Genomic DNA, 26,587 nt, shown 5'->3' with positions numbered 1-26,587 from the left:
AGGCATGAATCTTTATTGAGGAGTATGAGAGTCCAGTATGAAATAGTTCTGCCAAGTATTCTAATATTTGAGGAATACTCAGTAATGCTGTGTCCTGACCCCTGCTGGCATTCCAGATACTGAATCTCTTCCACTTGGCTGAATAGGTTTTTCTGGTGGAAGGTCTGCGTGCTTCCAGCAAGATCTCTTGAACAGATTTAGAAAGAGAGTTTGGTGTTGACGTCATAGTAGCCTCCAGGCTGTCAGATGCAATGTTTTCAGGTCTTGATGTACAGTCCTGTAATTGTGTTGAGTTAGGAGCAGGGGCCATAGGGTCAGAGGCCATGGCTTGGTCCGAGTTATGGTCAATAGCCATGGGTACCAGTGTTGTCTCGGCCAGTCTGGAGCTATCAAGATGCCTGTTGGTTGTTCTGCTTTGATCTTCAATATCACCTTGGTCAGCAGAGGCAGGGGAGGGAATGCATAAATTTTTAGAGAATTCCAGCTGAAGGAGAGAGCATCCGTTTTCCAAGCTAGAGGGTGGTGAGTCCTTGTGCAGGACTTTTCCAGGTGATGATTTAAGTGGGAAGCAAAAAGATCTACGTCCGGTCTTCCCCATGTCCTTGCCAGTTGAGAGAAAATGTGAGGGTGCAGCATCCATTCGTGTGGATCCATGAAATTTCTGCTCAGATTGTCCGCCAGTACATTGTCCTTGCCTGGTACAAACTGGGATTGTAAATGTATCCTCAGGCTCAGTGATTTTTCCCAGAGAAGCATTGTTAGTCTGCAGAGGGGGTAAAAATGAGTGCCTCCCTGCTTGTTTATGTACCACATGACAGTAGTGTTGTCTGTCCTCATCAGTAAATGTCCCTGTTTTAGTGTTTTTTCGAAAGTCTCGATGGCATGTATCACTGCCAACCATCTCCTTTTGGTTTATGTGCAGATGTCTTTCCTTTGGCGTCCAAAGACCTTGAATGCATCTGCCCTCCATGTGCGCCCCCCATCCGTGGTCTGAGGTGTCTGTTGTTATCATTTGGTCCGGCTGAGGTCTGTTGAAAGGCATGCCTTCGTTTAGTTGACTGGCTTGAGCCCACTATAGAAATTCCTTCTGTAGACATGGAATAAGTGGGATTATGTCTTCTAGGCTGCTGTTGTGTTGAGAACATAAGTTTTTTAGATACCATTGCAGCTTTCTCACATGAAGTCTTGCCAAAGGTATCAGAAGGATGCAAGATGCCATGAAACCCAGGGCCTGCAGGATTTTCCTTGCAGTCAGCTGGGAAAGCTTTGCTAGGCCTTTGAAGTACTCTGGTAAATGCTGCTGTTTTTCCTCTGTGAGGTAGGCCATTTGTTTTTCCGTGTCCAGTTTGGCTCCTAGAAATATAATTTGTTGGGATGGTAGTAAGTTTGACTTCTGAATGTTGACTGTGTATCCCAAGGCCTGCAGTAGATGCATGACATAGTCCAAATTCCCTTTTAAGGTTTGCTTGTTGTCTGCTTGTATGAGACAGTCGTCCAAGTAGGGGTATATTTGAATCCCCTGCAGTCTGCAGTGTGCCACTACTGATGCCAGGCATTTCGTGAACACTCTGGGCAGTAGATAAGCCAAACGGCAATGCTGAGAATTGATAATGCTCTGTCCCTGCAAGAAATCTGAGGTATCTTCTGCAGCTTTGTCTGATTGGGACATGCAAGTATGCCTCCTTGAGGTCCAGAGTGACCAGCCAAGACCCCTTGCCCAACATGGGAAGAAGTTGCTGCAACGTCAGCATTTTGAACTTTGGCACAATGAGGAAAGTGTTTAGAGTTGACAAGTCCAGTATGGGTCTCCATTTGTTTTCTTTTCTTGGAACAAGGAACAGTCTTGAATAAAATCCCTGGCCTTGTTCCTGAGGAGGAACCCTTTCTATTGCTTTTATAATTAATAGCTTGGAAACTTGGTTGAGTGCCTCTGCCCTTTGATGACGTGGCAGGTTTGGCATGCCTTGTTTTATTGGTAATGTGTGGAAGTGGAATCTGTAACCTTTGTCTATCAAATCCAGAATCCAATTGTCCTTGGTTAAGATATGCCAGTTTTGTGAGAATAAGGCTAATTTTCCGCCCAAAGGTGCTTCTCTTTGAACCTTTGTAGGCGGTACGAAAGTCAAGTCATTGTGATTGTCCTTGTGGTGCAGCTGAATTGTCTGCGCCACTTCTTTGATTTGGAGGTTGCCATTGGCGTCCCCTGTAAGATCCTCGATATTGCCCTTTACCTCGGGCACGTCTGCTTTTTCCCCTTTGAAACTTGTCAGAGCCGGGGAAGGACCAATTCTTGGAGGGCCAGTTTCTGCTGAATCTGGGTGGCTGAACCTGAAGGAAATCCTTGACTGTCTGTACTGACTGCTTTTTCCTCCATGTATTTCAATACATCTTGTGCAGTAGCACCAAAAAGCTTTTGTTTTTCCAAAGGTGCATCCAGTAACTTTACTTTAACATGGTCAGGTAAAGACTGATCCTTCAACCAAGCATGTCTACGTATTACAGCCCCAGTCATAGCCGCCCTACATGAAGCTTCCAGTGCATCATAACCACACTGCAGAAAATGGTTATTAACCTGCTGAGTGTTATGAATATGATCCTGCAGTGCCTTTTTATCAATAGGCTCAGGAGAGGCTAACTTTTTCTGTAAATCATCCAGGAGAAAATCTTGGTACTGAAACATGTGACAAAGGCAGTTAAGAGACCTCATGGCTAGGGTAGTAGAGGTATATACTTTTTTACCCCATCTCTCCAGGGACCTTGCTTCTCTGTCAGCTGGCAGTGGGTTTTTGGCAGAGGAGGAAGCCACTCCCTTGGGGCCCTGTGAAATAGTTTCTAGGTCCACAGAGTGAGCCTTAAAAAGGTGCTTGTGAGTGTCAGGGACCCTGTAATATCTGTCTGGCTTGACAGGAGCAGGAAGAGAATCAGGGTTGGTACTGGAGTCAGAGAAAACATCATCCAAAACATCCATAACTGGAGGGATTGCCAAGGGTCTGTGCTGGGGAAGCTTGAGGAAAGTACAAAGCCTTTTCCTGGAGTCAGAGAATTTCTGACCCTGCCATTGAAAATGTTCCCTCATGGAATGCAGGACTTCACCAAAAGAGAAATCCTCTGGAGGGGAGGCAGAGGGAATTGATTCCTCAGCATCAGAGTCCTCGTAGGCCTGGAAGGGTTCTTCCTGGGTATCAGAATGCTCAGAATCCCCAGAGGCTTCATCCGAGGAGAGGTCGTCCACCTGCTCAGTTCTAGGCCTTTTTTCTGCAGGTGGCTGAGAACCCCTGTCCGGATGAGGCTGAGACCCCCTGATAAGGGAAATAAGATCTGCAGCCAGAGACATGATCTACTTATCAGATGAAGGGGCCAGGGCAGGTTTAGGATGGGCCTTGGCCTGACTGGCAGCCTTAGCATGTGCAAAGGCCTTGATGGACATGGAAACAGGAGGCCTAGCAGCCCCACGTGCAGGCATTACCTTGTCCACAGGAATGGTGTCGGGTAGATCCAGAACTTCGGTTTCCAGAGGAAAATCCACAACTGACACCGGAGAGATCTCAGAGACCGAAGGTCGTGTTAACGCTGTGTCGTCGGCCTGGAGCGGTTGACTTACCACTTCCGAGGGGACCGGAGCGCTAGCAGAGGGTTTAGGGGTAGCATCGGTAGTGGAAGCGGGCCGAGGATGTCGGTCCCGGTCCTTGCGTTTTTTAGCAGATTGGGTTGTCGGTTGATCCGACAGCATGATATATGCAAAGGTTTCACCGAAAAAGTCCTCGGTGAATTCTGACGGGGCCTGAGAGTGCGCTTATTAAAGCAAGCACAGGCAGCACAGGCCGAGACGTCGTGGTCTGGGCCCAGGCAAGGAAGGCAGAGAGAATGGAAGTCCTTATGAGGTATTTGTTTACCACAAGACAAACAATTATTAACTTTCTCAATTTGTTCTGACATCGGCTGAGGCAAGAATAAATGTTCCTCAATGGGGTACTTAGCTTTTAGATGACTTCGGTACTGTAAACACAGGAGCTGACGACCGGCACTTGCAAACTGCTTCTGCTTCGGGTACCGCGCGGCAAGAAAGACTGAAGATGGAGTCGGCCGATGCCTTTATACTCCAGCCGTTGTGACGTCAGAGAGGAGGCAACACCAACCGACGCCGGACCCAGACTTTGGAATTCTGCCGACCGAGGGCTGCCTGAGGCAGGACAACCCATATGTTATGACTGCAGTTGCATTCTTGAAGGACATCACATGTTTTACCAGTAAAGAAACCTGGCAAAGACGCTTATAAATTTGTACAAGATCCGACAGCTCTGAATGCAGTAGTTGTGCCTGTTTTTCCTGGAGTACTTAACCCTGCAATTATTTTTAGCTAAATTCCCCCTTCTGTTACTACCTTTTCAGTTATTGATATTTCCTCAGCTTTCTTCTTTACCCCAATATACTCTGATGGTCAGTATTTGTGTGTGTTTACATTTAGTGGACAGAAAAACACAGATACACTTACCCCAAGGTTATGTAGAATCACCCACATTACTTTCAGGAGAAATGAAAAAGCAGCTAGCTAATGTACAGTTACCTTGCTGGTCTGCCTTACTACAGTACATAGATGATCTTCGCGTAGCATCCAATTACTTAACTGAATGTCAGACATACTGTTTTCTTGTTAACTATACTTCCCGAGTTAGGATTTAAAGTAAACCGATCTAAGCTTCAGCTCTGGCAACCCTAAGTCCAGTATTTACGACACCTAATCTCTGACAATGCATGACATATTTTGCTCTCTCGAACTGCAGCTATAGAGATGGCGCAGACACCTAGCACTCAAACAACTTAGTCTTTCTTGGTTTAGCAGGCTATTGTAGACAATGAACCACAACACTACTATGCGAGTCCTGAAGGAAGATGCACGCTCCACAAGATATAATACGTCCTGGTTTAATGAAAAAACATTGAACAAATGGACAGATGAAAAATCAACAAATACAAAATGGATTTAGCGCTTTCATCCACCAGCATGTGGATTTCATCAGAATCAATTAAACAATTAACAAAACTAATTTATACATTTTTTGGCGCCAACACAGTGAGTCTTTTTAAAGAGATACTTCCCTTATAGTATCCATATGTAGCAAGATGCATTCTCCTTATCCATACACTCATAGTAATAAAGATAAAAATGTAATAGATACTACTAAACTCTTCTTTATCATGCTCATTGCCACTGATACATAAATACCCATTTATGATCACCTATATGCCATTGAGAAAAATGACAGTACTAATGCTCGTTATCGGCACATTGAGGCCACAGACAGCACCCACAAGTTCAAATCTGCCATCTTGGAACAGATAAAAGTGAATAGTAGAGGTGGTAACAGAGTACAATTGGCTGAGAAAGAAGTGAGATGGCAAATTTTAACTGATGCCTCTACTCTACCTGGTTTAAATGATTACAAATGATTACATCACTATAAAGCCTATTTTGCAAAAGTTACAATAGGAGAGGGATACTTAGGATAGTAATTAAATGAAATGTCATGTTCAAGTTATGTTCATACACAAAAAAACATTCCCATAGGTTATTTATTTTAGGGTTTAATTTTTCATTCGGATTTTGTATAGGCATTGGTCAAGAAATAGTGTAAATTGATTGAAGCATATATTAGTTGATTGTTATGATGTTATTACATATATATTATTTATACATTTATATTTTTACACTTTCACATATATTTTATATTTTTAAATCTTTTTATATTCTCAAGTACATGGGATGTGAGATACAAGTGGGTATTTATGTATCAGTGGCAATGAGCATGATAAAGAAGAGTTTAGTAGTATCTATTACATTTTTATCTTTATTACTATGAGTGTATGGATAAGGATAATGCATCTTGCTACATATCGATACTATAAGGGAAGTATCTCTAAAAAAAACTCACTGTGTTAGCGCCAAAAAATGTATAAATTAGTTTTAATTGTTAAATTGATTCTGATGAAGTCCACATGCTGGGTAGATGAAAGTGCTAAATCCGTTTTGTATTTGTTGATTTTTCATCTATCAGTTTGTTCAATGTTTTTTCATTAAACCAGGACGTATTATATCTTGTGGAGCGTGCATCTTCCTTCAGGACTCGCAGTGTTGCTGTGGTTCGTTGTTGTATCTACTACACTATTGTAATGATCAGTTTTGGTATGGATAACCAGGAGGAAGCTGCTACCGAAAAGCATACGCCTGGGGAGCATAATGAACTTCACAGACTTCGGAAGTCTCGTCCTTAAAACGGGAGGTAACACTCTTATTAGACATCATGTCTCAATTCGAGATGAAATGGCATGAACAAGTACTGCAAAACGGAATAAACGAACATTCTAGCTCCAGCGATTTGAAGTTTGAGCTTCCTAACGGACAGCAATACCAAACATTGGCATCCACACAGAGATTTGGTGGATGCTAAGGGAAAGGTATCGGACAATAGTAGACTTACTGATAAGGAGTTTACTTTTGATTTTTCCTCATACAACATCGATGAAGAATCTAGGTGCATAGAAACTAAACCTAAATGGTTTATGGCTGGTAAAACGTATTCGTCTGCTGCTTCACAGGGACACAAAGAGCAAGGTACTGTACGACACAGCTCTAGTCCAAGGGCTGGTGTCAATTTGACTAGTGGTCAAAATAAGAAACAGAACTGCAAGAATGATAAATAGGACAATTTTATTTCTACTGATGTATGTTTTGATAAAATTGGTCAAAGTGTTCAGACAAATGATGCTTTGAATGAAACTTTTACTGGCACTTTACGTGAATTGATATATGCATTAGGGAAAAATCTTAGTATTATCAGGGGAATCAAAACAGACAATGCATATTTAAACAAATGTTTGACTCTTAAAAATAGTCCCAAAAGGACTTAGATTTTTTAAAAAGCCTATAGGAATTGTACTGAATGATCAGAATTGTGATGAATTTGAAGCATTGTTTAACCAGTTTGGGTATGAAATTATGAAACTTTTGATAAAGAAAAATTAAGAAAAATTATGTAATTACATTGAAAATGTGGAAAAGCTTAAACTAATAGCTGACTATTTGCTGTTCGAACAATGGGAGAATTTATACCATAAGCAATTTATGGATGCAGATCGGAAAGCTAGTAGTATACTATTAAGGAAACATAAGAAGATAGAGAGGGACATGACAGACTACAAAAACAACTTAGTATACCCATGGAAAAAGGAAATCGTGTATAATACAGAAACGAATGATAGAATGGAATTGGAGAGTAATAATGGATATTACCCTCCCTATAGAGGGAATGGAAATTTTTATGGGGGAGAAACTCAGGTGTAAAGACAAAATGGCACAGAAATTGGAACTGGAGAAAAAAAAACAGAAAGGGATGGGGACAGAAGCCCCCTTACAACCAAGAGTGGAGGGAACACTTACAACAGAGAATCATGAAGTGAACAACAGTATAGAGCTAGATGTGAATTATAGCACCAACGCCAACACGACTGATAATAAAAACATTGTGGTTAGTAATAATAAATTTAATGTATTTAATTACATAGGACTGGAAATTAGTGATGAATTCTTTACAATGTTTTCAAAGGGAATGAAATTTGTCCCTAGAAAAAAATTTAAGGTAGTTGATTGTATTATTGAAATAAAGAAATATCTTAAGAAGATCAACCTGGCTATACACTTTAATAAGTTAAACTTGGGGGAGAGATCTAAACTAAAGAAGAAGAGTACGTATATACCCGTTACCCACCCCAACGTAGCAATATATGAGAAATTAGTTACCAATGAAATTTATCTATTAAAGAATGAAATAAATTTAAATAGGGAGAAAAGTAATTTAGACAGAGTTGAGATTGATAAGATGGCTAACTGATGACAAAACAGTGAGAATAATGAAGCCGGATAAAGGGGGTGGGGTCGTACTATATGATCAAAATGAATACAACAAGATGTTCGAAATATTAGTAGAGTCAGGTAATTATATGCCTGTATCTTTGAACAAAATCAACATAGGGTACAGGCAAACTGATATGTTCCTAGAAGAATTGTTATTAGATGGGAGGATCAATTTAGAAGTATACAAATTTATGGTTGTGGAACACCCTACCCTCGCCACCATAGTGGGTGTTCCAAAAGTACACAAAAATCACACTGATCCACCATTTCGACCAATTATTTCAGGCAGTCGATCTAAGACATTCCCAATGGGAGTGGTCATTGATACATGGGTGAAACATATTTATGATAAAACACCCCATTTGATTAAAGATTCAGGGATTTGACACCATCATTATGGAAAGAAGGAACGACATTTATTACGATAGATGTCATATATTTATTTTCCTGTACTGCCAAGGAAAATGGGTTGGAAAGTCTGTACAACAGTATCAAACAGTACTCGCACTTAGATTGGGAACATACCAAATTAATTATGGAGTTGATGTCAACCATTCTGGAGCACAATTATATATACTTTGCAGGGGAATATTACAGGCAGACCCAAGGAGTGGCCATGGGGGCTGCCTGTGCCCCAATATATGCTAATTTGGTAATGCTAGAACGGGAAACTGAGAAATTGTTTAAGAGTGAGTACTTCAGGTATACAAGACATTACACTAGATTCCTGGACAAAATATTTATATTATGGGAAGGACCGGAAGAGGAGATAGCGGAATTCATTAGGTATTTAAATAGCACTAGTCACTTTTTGAAATTTACTTACAATTACAGTCGTAAGGGCATTGCATATTTAGATACATTTGTTTCTAATAACAAAGAGGGTTTTAAATCCCGTATATATAGGAAAAACACATTTTCAAATAATTATTTGGAGTACACTAGTAACCATCCGTATAAGACTAAAATGACAATTTTTAAGGGACGGTGCATTCGTGCTGCCCGAATGACTTCTACGTACAATTATATGATAGAAGAAATCAATTTTATATGTAGTTTGTTTAGAAATAGAGGATATCCCTCTAAATTAATAAATGAAACAAAAACTTATGTTATAGGGGAATGGGGGAAAAAATATTCCCCTGTACTGGGTCAACCTTTAATTAGTAGAGGTACTAACCAAGACTCTGCTACTGAATATAAAAGAGCGTGTATTTTAGAATACACCCCTCAGACTGCACAAATTAAAGAAATTTTAAAACGGTATTGGAATATACTGACAGTAGATAGTGTACTGAAGGAAATAGTAGGGGGTGTACCCATTTTTGTATATAAAATGGGAATTAATTTGAAGTGTATTTTTGAGAGGAATTATAGGGTACCAAGTATGAGTGCGCAGTATAAGGGAACTAGAAAATGTGGGTGTTGTAGATATTGCCAGGTCATACTTGAAGATGATGGCATCATCTTAGAGAACATCAACAGGACTAGAATTACTTTTAGACATGGTAATTGTAACACAAAATATTTTATACACGGCCAAATGTTTAGTGTGTACTAGTTTCTATATAGGCAAAACTGAACGAATGTTTAAAAAGTGTATTTATGATCACCTATATGCCATTAAGAAAAATGACAGCACTAATGCTCTTTATCGGCACACCGAGGCCACAGACCGCACCCACAAGTTCAAATTTGCCATCTTGGAACAGATAAAAGTGAATAGTAGAGGTGGTAACAGAATACAATTGGCTGAGGAAGAAGTGAGATGACAAATTTTAACGGATGCCTCTACTCTACCCGGTTTAAATGATTACATCACTATAAAGCCTATTTTACAAAAGTTACAATAGGAGAGGGATACTTAGGATAGTAATTCAACGAAATGTCATGTTCAACTTATGCTCATACACAAAAAACATTCCTATAGGTTATTTATTTATTTTAAGGTTTAATTTTTCATTCGGATTTTATATAGGCATTGGTCATGAAATAGTGTAAATTGATTGAAGCTTATATTAGTTGATTGTTATGATGTTATTACATATATATTATTTATACATTTATATTTTTACATTTTCACATATATTGATATTTTTAAATCTTTTTACATTCTCAAGTACATGGGATGTGAGATACAAGTGGGTATTTATGTATCAGTGGCAATGAGCATGATAAAGAAGAGTTTAGTAGTATCTATTACATTTTTATCTTTATTACTATGAGTGTATGGATAAGGAGAATGCATCTTGCTACATATGGATACTATAAGGGAAGTATCTCTTTAAAAAGACTCACTGTGTTGGCGCCAAAAAATGTACAAATTAGTTTTGTTAATTGTTTAATTGATTCTGATGAAGTCCACATGCTGGGTGGATGAAAGCGCTAAATCAGTTTTGCATTTGTTGATTTTTCATCTGTCCGTTTGTTCAATGTTTTTTCATTAAACCAGGACGTATTATAGCTTGTGGAGCGTGCATCTTCCTTCAGGACTCACATAGTGTTGTTGTGGTTCATTGTTGTATCTACTACACTATTGCATTGATCAGTTATTGTAGACAATAGATATCAAATTAAGTTAAAATAATTAAACCTTTATTAGAACTATTGAAAAAGGACCCTCAACCCCTCCCATGACAGCCCTACCATGATCAAGCTTTTACTCAGTTAAAATCACTTTTTGAATCCTCCAGCATTAGGACTGCCAGACTATTCAAAAGCATTCTCTCTGTTGTGAATGCAATAAGGTAGCGTTAGGATTAGCAGCACAGAAAATAAATTGTTTTAGACCAGTTGCTTACTACAGTACAAATCTTCATTCAGTGGTAGCCTGACTCCCCCCCTTGCCTTACAGCTGTAGCCGCAACTGCTCTGTTAGTAGATATGGCAGCGGCACTTACTCTGGGTCCTGATACTTCTGTTGCAGTTCCACATGCTGTCAATGCTTTATTAGAGACTAAAAACACAACATCTTTCAGCGTCTAGACTTTCCAAATATAAGCTAGCTCTACTTAATCCCTCTTGGCAAATTATTAGATGCCCTCACTTGAATCCAGCCTGATAAAGGTGAACTTCATGAGTGTGTTTTTATTGTTAACAATGTGCCTTCTCCTAGACTTGATCTCAGAGATACTCCTCTGCACAACCCAAACTTAATTTTTTTCTTCGATGGACCATGTATCAGAAGGGAAGATGAACAACTGACAGCTGCTTTTGCAGTCTGTAGTACTGATCAAATATTACTGACTGGACAACTGCAGGGAAATGTTTCAGCTCAAGTAACTGAATTAATAGCTATTACTGGCGCTTGCAAGATAACACAGGGGAAAAGATACACCTGTGGAGTATTTCATGATTTCGGAAACCTCTGTTGAGAAAGAGGTTGACCTCTGCAGGGACAAAAATTAAAAATGAAGTTTATCAGTAAACTGCTAAATGCCCTGTTTCTCCCAAGGGAAATAGCTGTTGTTAAATGTTCCACTCACAGATCAGATAATTAATTTGAAACAGTAGGTAATGCTTTTGCTGATAGAGCAGCAAGACAGGCCGCTTTATTAAATCCTGTTCAGGCTTCTTTTCTGCAGACTCTTCAAGTTGAAAATGTGCCTATAACTCTGCAAGAAGTGCTGTATTTCCAGAACCAAGCTGACAAATCTGAAAGGGTAAGGTGAATCTGTGACAGATGCTGTCATTCCAGACTCATTTTGGTGCCACCCAGATGGAAGGTTAGTAGTATTCACAAGCTCTTTTACCACAATTAGCATGGGCTTACTATTTGCCTTCCCATCTGGGAAAACATGCTTTAATAAGACAGATTTTAACTGCTTGGTATACCCCTTATGGCTCAGAAGCAGTTCAGTATTTTGTACAAACTTGCAATATACATCTTCAATTTAACATTTCTAAACCTGTAACTGTTCCCACACAGCATATTAAAAAGCTGTAGGGACATTTCTATGGTATACAGTGTGATTTCATAGAACTACCAATGTGTGCAAAGCTTAAATATGTACTAGTTTTGATTGATGTTTTCTCTGGATGGGTAGAAGCATACTCATGTATTAAAAATGATAGAGCCTCAGAGGCCAAGATTTTGTATGAGTGTATACCTCATTTTTGGGTGCCATGTTGTATTCAGTCAGACATACTCATTTTAAGAGTCAGATTATTCACAAGATTTGTAAAATTCTAAAGATTCACATGTGGTATCACTGCCCACACATACCTCAGGATTCAGGTATGGCAGAAAGAATGAATCAAAATTTGAACACTAAGTTGTCAAAACTTACTGTGGAAACTGGACTAAATGGCCAGATGCCTTGCCTTTAGTTTTATTACCCACAGTGCAATCAGTGCACCTAGAAAATCCTCCCCTCATGAAATCCTTCTCGGATGCCCTATGAGCCACACCCCTACCCACAAATCTTGACCTGCAGGTAGTTGATGAGACTATGCTTACTTACTGTAAACAACTTATTTCTTTTCTACAGCATCTTCACTCACATGTAATTTCTACCCAGCTCCAGCATGATCCTGATGCAACACATTATGTTAAACAAGGAGACTGGATATTCGTTCATTCCTTCTCCAGATGCCACACCCTCCAACTTCGATGGAAAGGCCCATTCCTGGTGCTCATCATAGATACAGTCATTAGACTTGAAGGGTCTCCAACATGGATCCATATCTTCCATGTCCGAAAAGCAGTGCCAAATGAGGGAAGCCAACCAACTCCCTTCGACCTACTCTCTTGCAGCTTTGTCTGATGATGAACAAGTTTCCTTTCATATCAGAAGAAAAACCAGACTGGGAATAGAACAGACAACTACTGATACTGTGAGGACATCAGAAGAGGACATTTTCCCTGAGTCAAGCCACCAAGTGCTGCTTATGGGAGCTAAACTACAACAGCAACCTTTATGGAGTGTGTTTGGAGTGCAGCAGCAAACTATTCATCTCAAAACGAATTTATGTCGAGACATTTTTGACAATCCACTCAGACCAGCTCACCAATCATGTCCGATTGTTGCAGTGAAGAATGCAATTGTTTTTTGTTCTACTACTGAATTTCCTGATCCCAGCTGAAACTAACTACTCCAACCTTTTTACAGAAATCACCAGGTTGGAACCCAAATTTCAAGCCACTCCGAATACATACGTTAAGACTCTAAATGTTGTTAACTGTTGGGTATGTGCTCATATACCTGCTGCCTGTGATGGAGGCATCCCATTGTTTCCAGTACCTGTAAATGAAGTTGATATGGGGACAGTTTTTCATTAGTGGTACCAGGTAAAAATGCTTCATGGCATAATGTTACATCATTTAATAAAAATTGCTGCACTTAGACTTTCAGTGACTGTCAAGTATCATACTTGTTATGTGAAGAATGTGACTGTGCAAGTTGGACACAGCAAATGTAACATTACTCGAAAAATGTATAGTGGAAGTGCAGTAAAAGGTATGGTCATACTGAAACACTTATTTCATTTGTGGCAGTCTAGCATATCCCTGCTCAAACTGGTCGGGCAGTTACATTAGGAGAGTTCTTCCAGGCATTAGAAATATAGATGCCTTGCCTAGTTGTAAAGATCATTATGCGAGATACTCAGACTGTAAAAAAAATCGGATCTGAAAGGTTGATGCTTCATGGATTTATCATCATGATTTAGAACAAGCAGCTTTTATAGGAAGTTTCATATGGACCTTGATGATTATGTTCTTTCTGGGGCTGGTATATTACCTGTTTATGGGACTGTAAAATCAATTTGGGAGCTGAGGAAGCTCTCTAAGCTATTAGAAGTGCTAAGCAATGCAACTTTCAAAACTGTTAATTACTTTAGGGCTGAATGTCATGTATGCAGTAGTACTCCAAAATCAAATGGCACTTGATTGCGTCAAAGGGAGTTATGTACATGCCTATACACAAGGAATGCTGTTAGTTTATTCCAGATAATGAGTACGCGATACATAGTCATCATCCAAAAGGTGGCTGAACTGTCAGATACCAAAGAAGCGAATAGCTTAGAATGGGCTTGGGTAACCAATTTGTTTTCAGGATGTGGAGGAAATTTATTATGCTCATTGCTATTATAACTGTTTTTGCTTCTATTCTTATGCAAAGCTTTAATAACCAAACCCACTGCAGCTTGTACCAACTCAGCACAGTATCCGCGTGGTGGCCTGCAGAGTTCCAAGCAGCAGAAGGCTAGAAGAGTGACTTTCTACCTGATATAAGTATTATTTGTGGCTTTCCAACTGTATTTAAGCTAGCGACTGCATTTTTCGCCTGATCTACTGCTTTTTGCCTGATTTACAGCTACTTAAGTCAGACTTTGCATTGTAACATTGTTTATTGCACTTTAAAGTTTCTATTTGTTGCAAATTGTTTCTGTAGGCTACACACTAAAGTGCGCTAGCCGATTTACAGCATTTAAAGCATTTACTGTCTGTTTTTCTGTTTCTTTACAAAAAAAAAAAAAAACACTATATCTTGTTTTCCGCCACTGAACTAGAATAGTCCAGTTTCAGAGTTGCTGATCCCTGGACTTTGTTTTTAGTTCCTGATACTGAATCACTGCCATATTTGGAAGGAGGGAAGTTTCTTTGCTAACCAGTGGGAGTGGGTAGCACTGAGCGGCCTTTTTGTCTGATCTGGTAAGGTTTCAGCCAGTAACTAGTAGCCCATTGGTCGTTTTGGGCCAATTCGTAGCTCTTTTCAGCCCCCTGTTATAAAACGCTATCTGGCGTTATACGACTTAGCGGAGTTGCCACCGCTGCACACTAGGGCAGCGCCGGCTAGCAAAGTTTAAACTATTTGGGCCATCTAAATTCCACTCTTCAAATTTTCCCTTAAAACTACCTTCCTCGAACTATACTACTGATCTAATCAGCGTATCCTATAACTAAAAAAATCATCTCTACGTAGACTATACTCTATCTGAAAAACCTATCACTTGCTCCTCCAGTACTTATCACCTTGATACAGCACTCTTGTTATAGATAGTACCCCAAAAAGGCAAACCCCATTTCTCGGTCACCCACATCCCCCTGAATCTCTTTTAAAATTTTTTTGTCTATTCCTTCTAGCATGTCGAGGGATCAGTTGCTAGTGTCCTCTCCTGCTCAGCTGGTGAACCTGGGAATATTGAGGCAATGTTACAATTGCCTCATGTACACAGACAACCCTCTCCTCCTCCCACAAAACACAAATACATGCGAGAGATGCAAATATACGGCCAAACTGGAGGCTGAGCTCTCTCAACATAGGACTGGCAAGGCCAGACAGGAGGAGAAGGTTACCACACACACTATAGACCCAGTCTCACATAGTACCATCACAACCGCAAATCATACACATAAACACACAAAGACATACTCGGAGGCTCTGATCAAAAATCTACAAAAACAGCAGAGGCCACCAAAGCAGACACCCAAACAACTACCACCTCAGAACACAACACCTGAAACACATAGACCTCACAGTCAGAGTGTCAAACGGTCACAGCCCTTAAGGCCAAACACAATGCCAAACACACTAGTCATTGGTGACTCCATAGTCAGACACACTGACGTCCCGCTCACCAGACTGAGTAAGGAGAAGGTCACAGTAAGCTGCCTGTCGGGCGCTAGAATCCGCCACATAACGCAAGCACTCAGGTCTCTCAACAGCAGGTACAAGTACGACTCGGTCATTGTCCACGCTGGTGTAAACGACCTGAGACGTACCTCTTTGGACTACATGAAAAGAGACATTGAGGAGCTCTCTGATTATGTAGCCCAGGCAGGTATGACCCTGACCTTGAGCAGTATCCTACCTTCACCAAGAATGATGCCACAATACAGAGATAAGATGATCAGCTTTAACAATTGGCTTAAACTCTGGTGTCATTCAAAGGGGATCCAATGTCTGTCTGCCTGGGATGACATGCTGGACAAGCCACGCTGCTTGAGGGACGGCTTGCACCTGTCACCCTGGGATTCGGATATTGGCAAAGGCTCTTGCCACCCCATAGTGCCTTTTTAGGCAAGGCTCAAATTCTAAACCTACCACCCTAGAACACAAAAAGGAAAAAAACTAAGGGTAATTCTGCTCAATGCCAGAAGTCTCAATCTCAAAATGCACGCACTCGAGGCCCTTCTCAGTATGGAGAACATCGATGTCTGTGCTGTGACAGAAACCTGGTTCAAGGCTCCTGAGAGCACCCCAGCACTATCAGGTTTTACCTCATATCATGCATTCCGGCCTCAAAATCCAGACAATACCAAGAAAGGAGGGGGGGTATCCATATTCATCAAGGACACCCACACCTCAAGATTGGTAGCAACGCATGATGCATCGGAGACCATCCAGGTGCAATTAACCATAGGCAAGACTGCTCTGCAAATTGTAGCATGTTACAGGCCACCCTCACAAACTCAGGAACCTCACATGGCCTTCCTGAAAACACTAGAGGGGATAAATGTATCACCAAACACCATCATACTAGGTGACTTCAATTACCCTAATATAGACTGGGAACACTACTCAAGCCCAAACACCCTAGCCCAAAAGTTCCTGGAATTCATAAACTCAAATGCCATGGAACAACTAGTCACCATCCCCACAAGAGGAGATAACATACTTGATCTCATCATCACGAACATGGGAGCACAATGCTCAACACCGAAGTATACCCCTCACTGGTGAGATCAGATCACAAACTAATCTCGCTGGAGGTCCTCATCCCACCCCACCTGAAATAAAAAGACCACAGTGAAGAACTTCTCAAAGCCGACTTCACACTTCTAAAGACTAGTGTGGTCTCCTTTAAGGCCCCGAGCGGTGGAAAACAGTACTCAAGCCGCTGAATAACTTACAAATGCCTTCTACCAGCACCTGCAGGACTGCATGGATAAGGCAATCCCAAGCAAAACAAAGACTCTTTGTACCAAAGGCAAGCGTCCAGTCTGGTGGACCCCAGCCATAAACAAACTCTACAACAAAAGGAGGAAGCTACTACAAGATAGAGCAAAATCCTTAAAAGGTAAGACACCCTTGATCACTATAAGTAAAAACTAAGAGCCCTCATAAAATCATCCAAAGCAAATTTTGAGAGAAAAATAGCTAAAGACTCAAAAGACAATCATAAGGCCTTCTTTAGCTATGTTAGAAACCTGGGAGGAAATTCCCAGATATGCTCAGAACTAGTTCAAAATGATGTGAAGATTACTGATCCTACAGACATTGCCAACATACTGGCTGACAGGTTCAGTGCAAACTTCTCCCCTCCCCCAAAAGGAGAAATATCTATACCAAGCGATTGCAGCCCCCAAACATTTCCAACGCCCAAGTGAGAACTGCTCTCTCCAAAGCAAAAACACAGCATCCATGGGACCCGATGGGGCCCCGGCTGTGTCCTCCACGAACTCAATGAGGAATTAAACCCACAGCTAGGACAGCTGTTTAATCAAAGTCTTACCTCTGGATACGTACCCAGGAGTGGCACTGCAACTGTGGTCCCACTTCACAAAGGCGGTGCCTCCACCGACCCTGGAAATTACCGGCCCATTAGCTTGACAAGCCTTATCTGCAAAGCCATGGAGAGGATCATAATGGACCTCATAAATAAAGACATAGGGAATTTGCAGACTTTGGATCCAACCCAGTTTGGCTTTGTCAAAGGCAGATCATGCCTTTTAAACTTGGTTGACTTTTGAAACAGTCACCAAAGCCATTGATGAGGGAAAGGCAGTCCATACAGCCTACCTCGATCTGGCGAAGGCCTCGCTACAATACCCCACTCGGGTATCATTGAAAAACTCATCAGCTTAAATGTTAACCCATACATCACAAGATGGGTTGCAAACTGGCTGAGTGACAGAACCCACAGGGTCAGAGTTGCTGGCGCCATGTCAGACTCAAAGCCTGTCACAAGTGGTGTCCCACAGGGCTCAGTCCTGGGCCCACTCTTGTTTGGCATCTACTTTTCCGAAGTACAAGCAAACACAGGAGGGTTATTGCTGACAAAGTTTGCAGATGACTGCAAACTGGGCGCCATAGTAGAAAACACATCTGACAAAGATATCCTTCAGAAGGGTCTCACAGAAACTGATAACTGGTGCCAGAGCCATGGCCTAAAGTTAAATGCCAAAAAATGCATAGTCATACCCTTCGGGAAAAACAAGGTTACCCCTAGCTACCAAATAGGTGGCAATCCACTGAGCACAGAAGAAGTTATCAGGGACCTGGGGACCCAGGTTGATAGTAGTCTGTCATTCGACACCCATGTAGCTAAAGTAGTTAGGAAGACCTTCTACATTGCCCACCTTATCATGAAGGGATTCTCATCTAGATCAAGGGAGGTCATGGTCTCCCTCTACTCATCACTCATCAGACCAATGATTGAGTACAATGCCCCATTCGGAATGTATCTGACTCGACACTTGCAGCAGCTGGAGAGGCCACAAAAGTTCCTCACCAAAAGGATAAAGGGTCTCAAAAATCTGTCCTATGCTGCCCGACTGAAAGAACTCCAGCTCTATTCAGTAAACACCGCTTGCTCAGAGGTGACCTTTGCCTAACATACAAGGCCATGTCAAACCCAGATTTGATGAATATGCTTCACCTCAAAAAATCTAGATCCATCAGAGCCACAAGGGCGGGAGACTTAAACCTCGACACGGCTATTAATAGGACGTGCTGGAGGGATAGATTCATCACCCAAAGACTCCCTATGCTGTGGAACAAAATCCCGGTATATGTGAGGCAGAGCACCTCGCTGGCCTTGTTCAAGAGAAATCTTGACCAATGGATGGGAGATCGCAGATATACCCCAGGGATTACCTCAGTGTCACTGCTCGACAGAGGCACAGCAAAATAATGGGTATAGTTCCCCATACTAAAGGGGTGGCGTAAGCCACAAAACGATGGGCTAGGCTTGTAAATGCCCTCGGGCAGATAGCCTAGTATGAACCTATGAACTGCTACAAAATCTGCATATTAGTGACTTAGAAAAAGTTCCATTTACATATTGTGTCAATGAAAATGAAATAGCAAGAGAAAATGCAGAGTTACTTTTTAAAGGTTTTGGAAAAATGTATGACAATATATTTAAAGTATAGAATATGTTTTATGATATGAGAGTGATGCTTTCTCAGCATCAAATGAGGGATTGTAAAGGGTTAAAATGAAACTGCACATGTTCTACAAAGTTAGTTTGTGTGTGTACTAAAAGGTTAGTGTATGTGCTGCAGCAGCATAAGCAATAAAATGGAAAAATACAGAATGTTAAGTTTCATTTCCTGAGCCTGAGGCAGCATTCTTACCAAGTCACATGATAAAAACATACCACACAACTAGAAATGTAGGTAAATTGCAAATCTATTTTTACTAAACTTGACTTATTTCTATCAGATATTTAGTAATGGTTTGAAAAATACACTATTAGCATTTTTCTACTGGATGCTAGCAGTAGTATGGTTGCTAAACTACTATTTCGTTCAAGTTTTACTATAAAAAATTAATAACAGTTTGTTAGAGGTGATTACTTCCCAAGTACGGTCTCCCACGTGTGTATTTCTTTTACTAAATTATATTTTAATCTCTCAATGATTGAATTTTACTTTATTATGGTTTAGCCTTAAACAGTTCTTCAAATACCTCTGAAGTCGGACAAAGTGCACCTAATGATTCGGCAATCTAAGTGCAAAAGTCACTGAAGGGTAAACACGCTTTCCCAGTCTGTCCGACACCCTAGATAAATGAGCTCATCAGCAGGTGGAGTCACCCAGCAAGTAGGTGGGCCAGACCCAAATGCCTCCAGGGATACAGATTCCTCTTGGAAAGGGTTATCGGTAGACCTACCACCCCCCTTTGCTTAAAGGTCTTCAAAATGTCTCTAAAGAGGTCATCAAATGGGGATCTTGGGGACTTTTCCCCTTCATCAATATCGTTATCTTCTGTGACCGACTCCTAAGGGGAGTCCAAGTGTCTCCTCTTGCACTTTCTCTTCCTAGGGACTTCTTCGGTGGGATGCTTCAGAGAAGTATCGGAAGATACAAGTACATCCTGCTCAGTAGTCTGAAGGCTTTGAGCTGGTTGTTCCTGTGGAGGCTCAAGGCACAAAGACCTATGGGATCCAGAAGGACGATCTGGGTGGGGAAATGGTATGTCCTCTAGAAGATAGCACTCTCAACCACCTCAAAAGCAGAATGTCCCGGGGGATAAGGATGCTGATGCAGCAGAAAAGACATTCTTCCAGACAGTCGGCTCCCTCTGACCCAAAAGCAGTCCACCTGAGGCTGAAGTTGGAGCTGAGCTGTCTAATGCAGGGGCAAAGATGGCTCGGACAGCTTCAAAGTTGACAAACACTTCAGATTCAACAACGACACCTCAGCTCCAAGAGTCATCCCGCTCCAACATGCTCAAAGCCAGTCCACTCACTCAAAAAAGGTATCAGAGCAGAGAATACAACAATCTTTGGATCTGATACAGAGGGCCCCAAGAACTCTCTGATCCAAGGGCTCCAAAACTGACGGACAGATTGGAGAAGAAGCCAAGATGGGTGGAGTAATACTAGTGAAGATCTCCGGACCTGAAAGGTTCTGAGCTGGGAGAACTCCCAAATGAAACTGTGCCAACAAACTTCCTCATCATAATATCCACACATCTGCTTCTGTCAGACTCCTGGAAGAACTGGAAGAGGCCACTGAAGGGATCTAGAGTAACGACGTCGCTTTAAAAATGGTAATTGTAGCGGAGCGGGGACAGGGTCAAGAGAAGACAGGTAACAGGTCTGGGTGAGCTGTTTTGGCTCCGAAAGAACCGGATCTGATGCAATAGACCTTGTATCCAAAGTTATCAATCTGAGGATTTGGTCTTTGAATCTGTTTTAAGATTTTCTGGGCTCGATCCGTGGTCAGATCGGGAGGAGGAAGAGGATCCAGAAGATTCTGGTTAGCATTTTCTGGACTCTGTCTACTTTGGAAGGTTGACCTCCAGTCAGTGACTCAAAAAAAGTAGTAGGAAAAAGTCCTTTCACAATCAGTTTGTTCTTCAGATAAAGGCCCTGGGATTAAAAGCTTTGAAGATGGGACAATATACACAAGAGTCGTGGACATCAGACAGAGGAATCTTATGCCCACACACATTGCATTTTTTGAAACCCAAAGGTTTTTCAGGCATTCTAAACAGTACTATATTTCTATTTCCTCAAGCAGGAAAGTTTTTTTTTTTGGAAGTCAGAAAAGAGTTAATAAGGACTAACACAAGGTAAAGGTTCTAAACAGCAGAATATGAAAAATACCAACAATGGTAAGCAAGTTATGCTGCAAAGGCGCAGGATAAGGGAGGTAAAAAGAAATTAGTTAATACAGATCGAAATGTAAAGGTAGTCAAAAAAAGAATTTATTTCACTTATTGCTTATTACAACACTAACACTCAAGAGCTGACAGCAACCACATCCATACGCAATCTGAGGTATGGAGCGGGACTAGAGCATTATGGGTAAGGGATGAGCTCGAGAGTTTGCAGTATTCACAAGTTGTAAAAAGTGGCAGAATCGGATATGAGGACTGGATCCAAACCCATACATTGAGGAATGAATGAAAATAGACATCAGATAATACAGTTGCGCAACTCCTACTTACCTGTAACAGATGTTCAAATTCCACAGTGGTATTTTGGGTTATCTGCCAGGGTATCCCAGTATAGGCCAGTTTTCAAATGCACAGTCTCTCCCTCCCTCTCCTTATGTGACAGCTGATTGGCTGAGCATAACCTGAAAGGAAAGCTTTCAGCAGTCACAGGAAGAGGATGTTCAAGCTTTTTCTTTTCCACAAAGGAGGAGAGAAGTACCTTAACACAGAATCTAAAAAGAGAAAAACTGCAGCCAATCACAATACCATATAAAATCCAAATAGAACAACCAAATCAGAGGCTGAAACCTATGTCATCCATCCAGTATCTAGGTGGGGGTGGAGGCAGCTGGGTGCTGCCACTAAACCAGTGAGGAGTTCAAACTATGGTGATAGGCAAGACAGACTTATGCAGCAATACTCTGTTCATCATTCCACTGCCTCAGTGTCATTTTAGGTACATTCTCAAAGCTTATTCTACCTGAGAGGTAGGACAGGAATTAAAGACCCCCCCCCAAAGAATGGACATGTCAAAGCCTGCTCTAGACCTTCAAAAATCCCAGTTTGTAGTGCTTTGTGAAGGTATGAAGGACCAGGTTACAGCCTCTAAAAAGCTTCTAGAGTCCATCCCTTTCCAAAATGCCATAGAAGAGAATAAAGCCCTAGTTGACTGAGCCTTAACCTTGCCTGGAAGAGATTTATCATGTTGGTAGAAACAGAAAACAACAGTACAGGGCAACCATTGTGCAATAGCTTGCTTAGAGACAGAATGACCTTTCTTAGCTCCCGAATAGGAGGCAAACAGCTGTTCAGCATTCCTAAATGGCTCTGTTCTGTCAAGGTAGTACTTGAGCTGCCTTGTGCACATCCAAAGAATATTGAATCTTTTCTCCCCTGTTTTTTGGGTCAGTATAGAACACATGGAGATTGATGGCTTGGTTCAAGAGGCAAGGTGCTGTGATCTCTCCTTTTGGCATTTACTTTTCACATCTAGCAGACAGCCTAGACCTCTGTCTAATAAAGTTTGCAAATGACTGCAAACTAGGGCTGCTCTTAAGTCAAGAATGAAGTCAACACAGCAAACACTGTGTACTAAAAGTGGCTTAAACTAAGCACATTATCACTTTTGGTAGACAACCCTTCTTTTCATACTGTATAGACAACATACCACTAGAAAACGAAAATGTAATAAAAAAATCAAGGAACTCCCTCTCACTTGACCATCATGTGATAATTCTTGTAACTCACAGTTCAGTCCTAAAGGACACCACTGGTCACTTTCACACTTGTTTTGACAAGGTGCCTGCAACTTGCACTATGTGGGTTTTGTTTTTCAGTCAGTTTACTAGCCATCTTACCACATATCAATTTTGAAAGCATTTAGTTTCTGTAGGATGTAGAATGCAGCTAAAGGCCTTGGCCAAATAAAGATGCTGTGTGTGCACTGCATGGTCACAACCTACAGCCTCCATAATATATCCGTTTAGAAATTGTTTACTAGAAGCTACTGGCAGGATCTACCTTTCACAAAGCCAAACCATTGGGGATAAAGTCCAATACCCTTCTTGATACTGTAGTTTATGATGTTGATCATAATACATTCTTCACTTTAAAAATGAGGCATGCATGGCTAACAGGTCTGTAATTACACCGGTAAGGTGTAAGACCACCCTTATAGAGGAACACCACCACTGCAGTGCACAACCCATCAGGAACAAAACCAATAAGAACCAGAAGGCAAACTAGGGTTTAAACAGCTAAAGCAATGCATTTGCAAGGGCACGTTTAACAATATTAAGCAACCAGGCATATACTGTCAGGTCCCATGGAGAAAGTATTTTGGTCATGGTTAGCACTTTCAGTAGATCTTTAAATTTAATTGAGAAAGCAAGGCATTCAGGTATTTCAAAGCTTTGAATAAAGTCTCAAGGGTGAAACAGGCATTAAATTGTTTGCAGGCATATTGGCAACGTCTATAGGGTCAGAATAGGAGGTGTCATTATGATCAAGTTCAAAGCAATGTAGGATATTTGTTCCTTAGTTTTCTAACATAGCTAAAGGAGGATTTATCTATCTTTGCTTACTGAAAAGGTCAGACCGGGATAAAACCCTTTTCAGCAGAGGCCCAGGATGAAAAGCACCAAATTTAACACCAGTTTTGCCATATACATAAATACATTTACATGACATCAGAAAGAATACAAAATATAGCTAAGTGTAAATACACAAGATCAAAGCTTTACAACAGCTTACATAAACACCATTTAGAAACTGAGCTTGTACATATATTGCATAGGTATATACAGTATTAAATATTTATTAGAAATAGACAGGTCTGTATATAGCAGAGAAGGCCAGAATGTTGCAAAAGATGGTTTACTACTACCTGCAGTTTCTACAAATTAAAATAATGAAAAAGGAGGCTTAACTAAGGAAATGGGGTGGTTGATAATGCAAGTAAAGTAAATAAGAGAAATAAGAATGGTTGGGATTTACAATAATCTTTGTTTTAGCAGGCCAGTATAACTACATGGGATTTATAATATTTGTGCTAACAGGCCAGTATAGCTACATGGGCTCCTTTAGCTGACCTAGCAAGGATTTTTTCTTTTTGTTAATACTTTGGTATCATTGGAAAGTGGGATTTTGGATATACTGAACAATTTAAGGAACCTCTTTCTTTTCATGTACAGTTACTTATGGCAGTGGGCCACCACGGTAGTTTGTTTTTGAATTTCTCACGATACTTGGTTCTGGCAGGGACAACTAGCTCTATGCATGTTCCTAAATGGGTGAAGAATTCTTTAGTGACGCTTGCTGTTTAATTCAAGGTCTTGGGAGGTGCAGTCATAAGTAAAATTTGGCATATACTAGATTAAAATTGGCACATTTCAGTTCAGTGGAGTTTGCTGCAGGAGCTTTAAGGAGACGGTCACGTTTGCTACTAGGCTTCACTGGGGAGTGATATACCAGAAGAGTAGTGCAAGAGACAGCCACATTTGTAAGAATCGGGTCAAGAATGCTGTATCCCCTAAGTAACTTGTTTACCAACTGCTCAACAGAATTTCTGTATAAAAAAGGAATGTTTGATCACATCTTATATAGGAGGCATAAGTGTTCCAGTTAACTGAAGGATAGTTAAAGTCACCCAAAATAATTTTCTTTTTTTTTTTTTAATGCAGAGACAATTTAGGACACTGGTGAATATAAATGTGCTCATCAGGAGATAAAGAAGGTGATCTGTAAAAGCTATTTTTAGCTAATAATTAGTCCTGATCTGTAGTTGAGTTTTGTTTGTTGGTCCCTAAGGATCTGGAATCCTACAGATTTCACATCCCCATTCTTGGACTCCTATTTCTTCTATTCATTTACTTGTAAATTGATGCATATGTTCAGGCAGGTATGTCTTAACATTCCAATTAAGCCTTTCAAGTCTTATCACTTATCTGGTAAGCAAATACTAGACAACTGACAAACTGAAAGATATTAGATGACAGACAACTGCACATAATGCATCTTAAAACTCCTTGCTGAAGGGATAAAGGATCAACTTTGCTTGTTGTCTGATTTCATTTTCCCCAAAAGCCATCAGTTTACACCTAGTGTTCAAATACAAGCACAAATACATAGGTGTTTCAGAAGGAAATGAATCATACCTTGTTCTTTTCAAATACTAGAAATACCAAAAGATCAACAAGCCTGAAAAATATGCCCCATTCTAATGCGTTATACCAACAATAAATCAAACAGCTCAAATCAAAAAGGAATAAAGCAGATTAGTCTACAGTCATACTCAGTGAATAATTAACTACTCTGTAAAACTCCCCAATAAGAACTGGAATCCACAAGTTTAAGATTATGAATTGATAAGCAGCTGTTTATCATCATTAATCCATGTTTATATGTAATTGAACAGTGCTGTGATGTGCCATAACTATTTAACTGTTGAAATCACTAACTCTCTAAGATACCACACTAGCAAACAGTAATATACCATACTAACAACTCAAATGTAAACTACCAAGTTCATAATAAATTAAGCTAGGTCTGCTGACTTTTGAGTCAATTAAAACAAAAAAATAACTGAACTCTTCTCAGTTAAAGCTGGAACTACAGATCAGCCCAAAGCTTTATTTTTTTTTTTTATCAGGTACTGTGACAAATATGAGCACGATATGCTACAAGTTTGAAAGTGAGTGTAAATGTCATTTTAAGAGAAAAAAAATCTCATTTCTAGATGCAGTAATTACTCTTCCAAACACATAAGACAAACTGTAATCTGCATTCATTAATAAAATTAACACAAACTTTATCTGAATAATATAGAACATTTAAATGTTTAGAAAACAGCTTACCTTAAGATCTTCTACTTGCTTGCAAAGCATCTCCAATAAAGACCTCTGATCTTCAGCCCATCTGGGTGGCGTTTTTGGAGAAAACTAAAACAGTAATAGAAAAAAAATCTGTGGTGCTGAAATACATTTTTAATCCTCTTTCAGACAGGTCTGATGAAATGTTGTTCAGTGGACATTACAGCAAATGCATATCTGCATTTCATTACAAAATACCTGCTGCAGCAGGATTTCAAGAAAATATGCATCAGTTCCACACTAGCTGTGGAACAACCTCAGAGTAACTGAAATTAAAATTCTACTTACTATAATGATAGATCCCAGATTGTCTTTCTGTCTGGTTCATCCTGTAGGTTATCCGTTCATACTGGTCACATACCATAGATTTCAGCCAGTCAAGCTCTGCACCCTTTACCCACAATCCCTTGCTCATCAGGACTACCTCAGATAGAGTTTGTCCCATGCTACCCACACTGACAATGGCCAAATTCAACAGGAAAATCATGAATGACCCAACAAAGGAGGGAGGAACAACTTTCCTGACTGTCACATCTCATGGACAAGAGGATGCCATAAATGTAAGGTGTGAAAGGAAGGCTGAACCAGACAGAGACAAAAACAGACCTGTTGTTATGGTACATACATAGTTTTCATATCCAATGTCTTTTCTATCGGGATTCAACCCATGGTACAAAGTTCACAGCCACGGA

At 40.5% G+C, this 26,587-nt stretch overlaps 1 protein-coding gene across 1 annotated transcript in view; it reads right to left on the bottom strand.

Moving 5' to 3' along the window:
• The window catches only part of LOC122801555 (E3 SUMO-protein ligase RanBP2-like), a 2,328,503-nt gene that overhangs the window by 1,266,056 nt on the left and 1,035,860 nt on the right, over nucleotides 1-26,587 (bottom strand). The window contains exon 11 of the mRNA XM_044070992.1: nucleotides 25,881-25,964. Within this exon, the coding sequence (XP_043926927.1) occupies nucleotides 25,881-25,964 (84 nt within the window). The remainder of the gene's footprint in view (nucleotides 1-25,880; nucleotides 25,965-26,587) is intronic.

This window comes from Protopterus annectens, chromosome 5.part0, assembly GCF_019279795.1.
Source record: "Protopterus annectens isolate FY-2018-M chromosome 5.part0, PAN1.0, whole genome shotgun sequence".
Taxonomy (NCBI): domain Eukaryota; kingdom Metazoa; phylum Chordata; order Ceratodontiformes; family Protopteridae; genus Protopterus; species Protopterus annectens.
The sequence above is the reverse complement of the archived record's forward strand: the minus strand, read 5'-3'. Positions and strand labels throughout refer to the sequence as shown.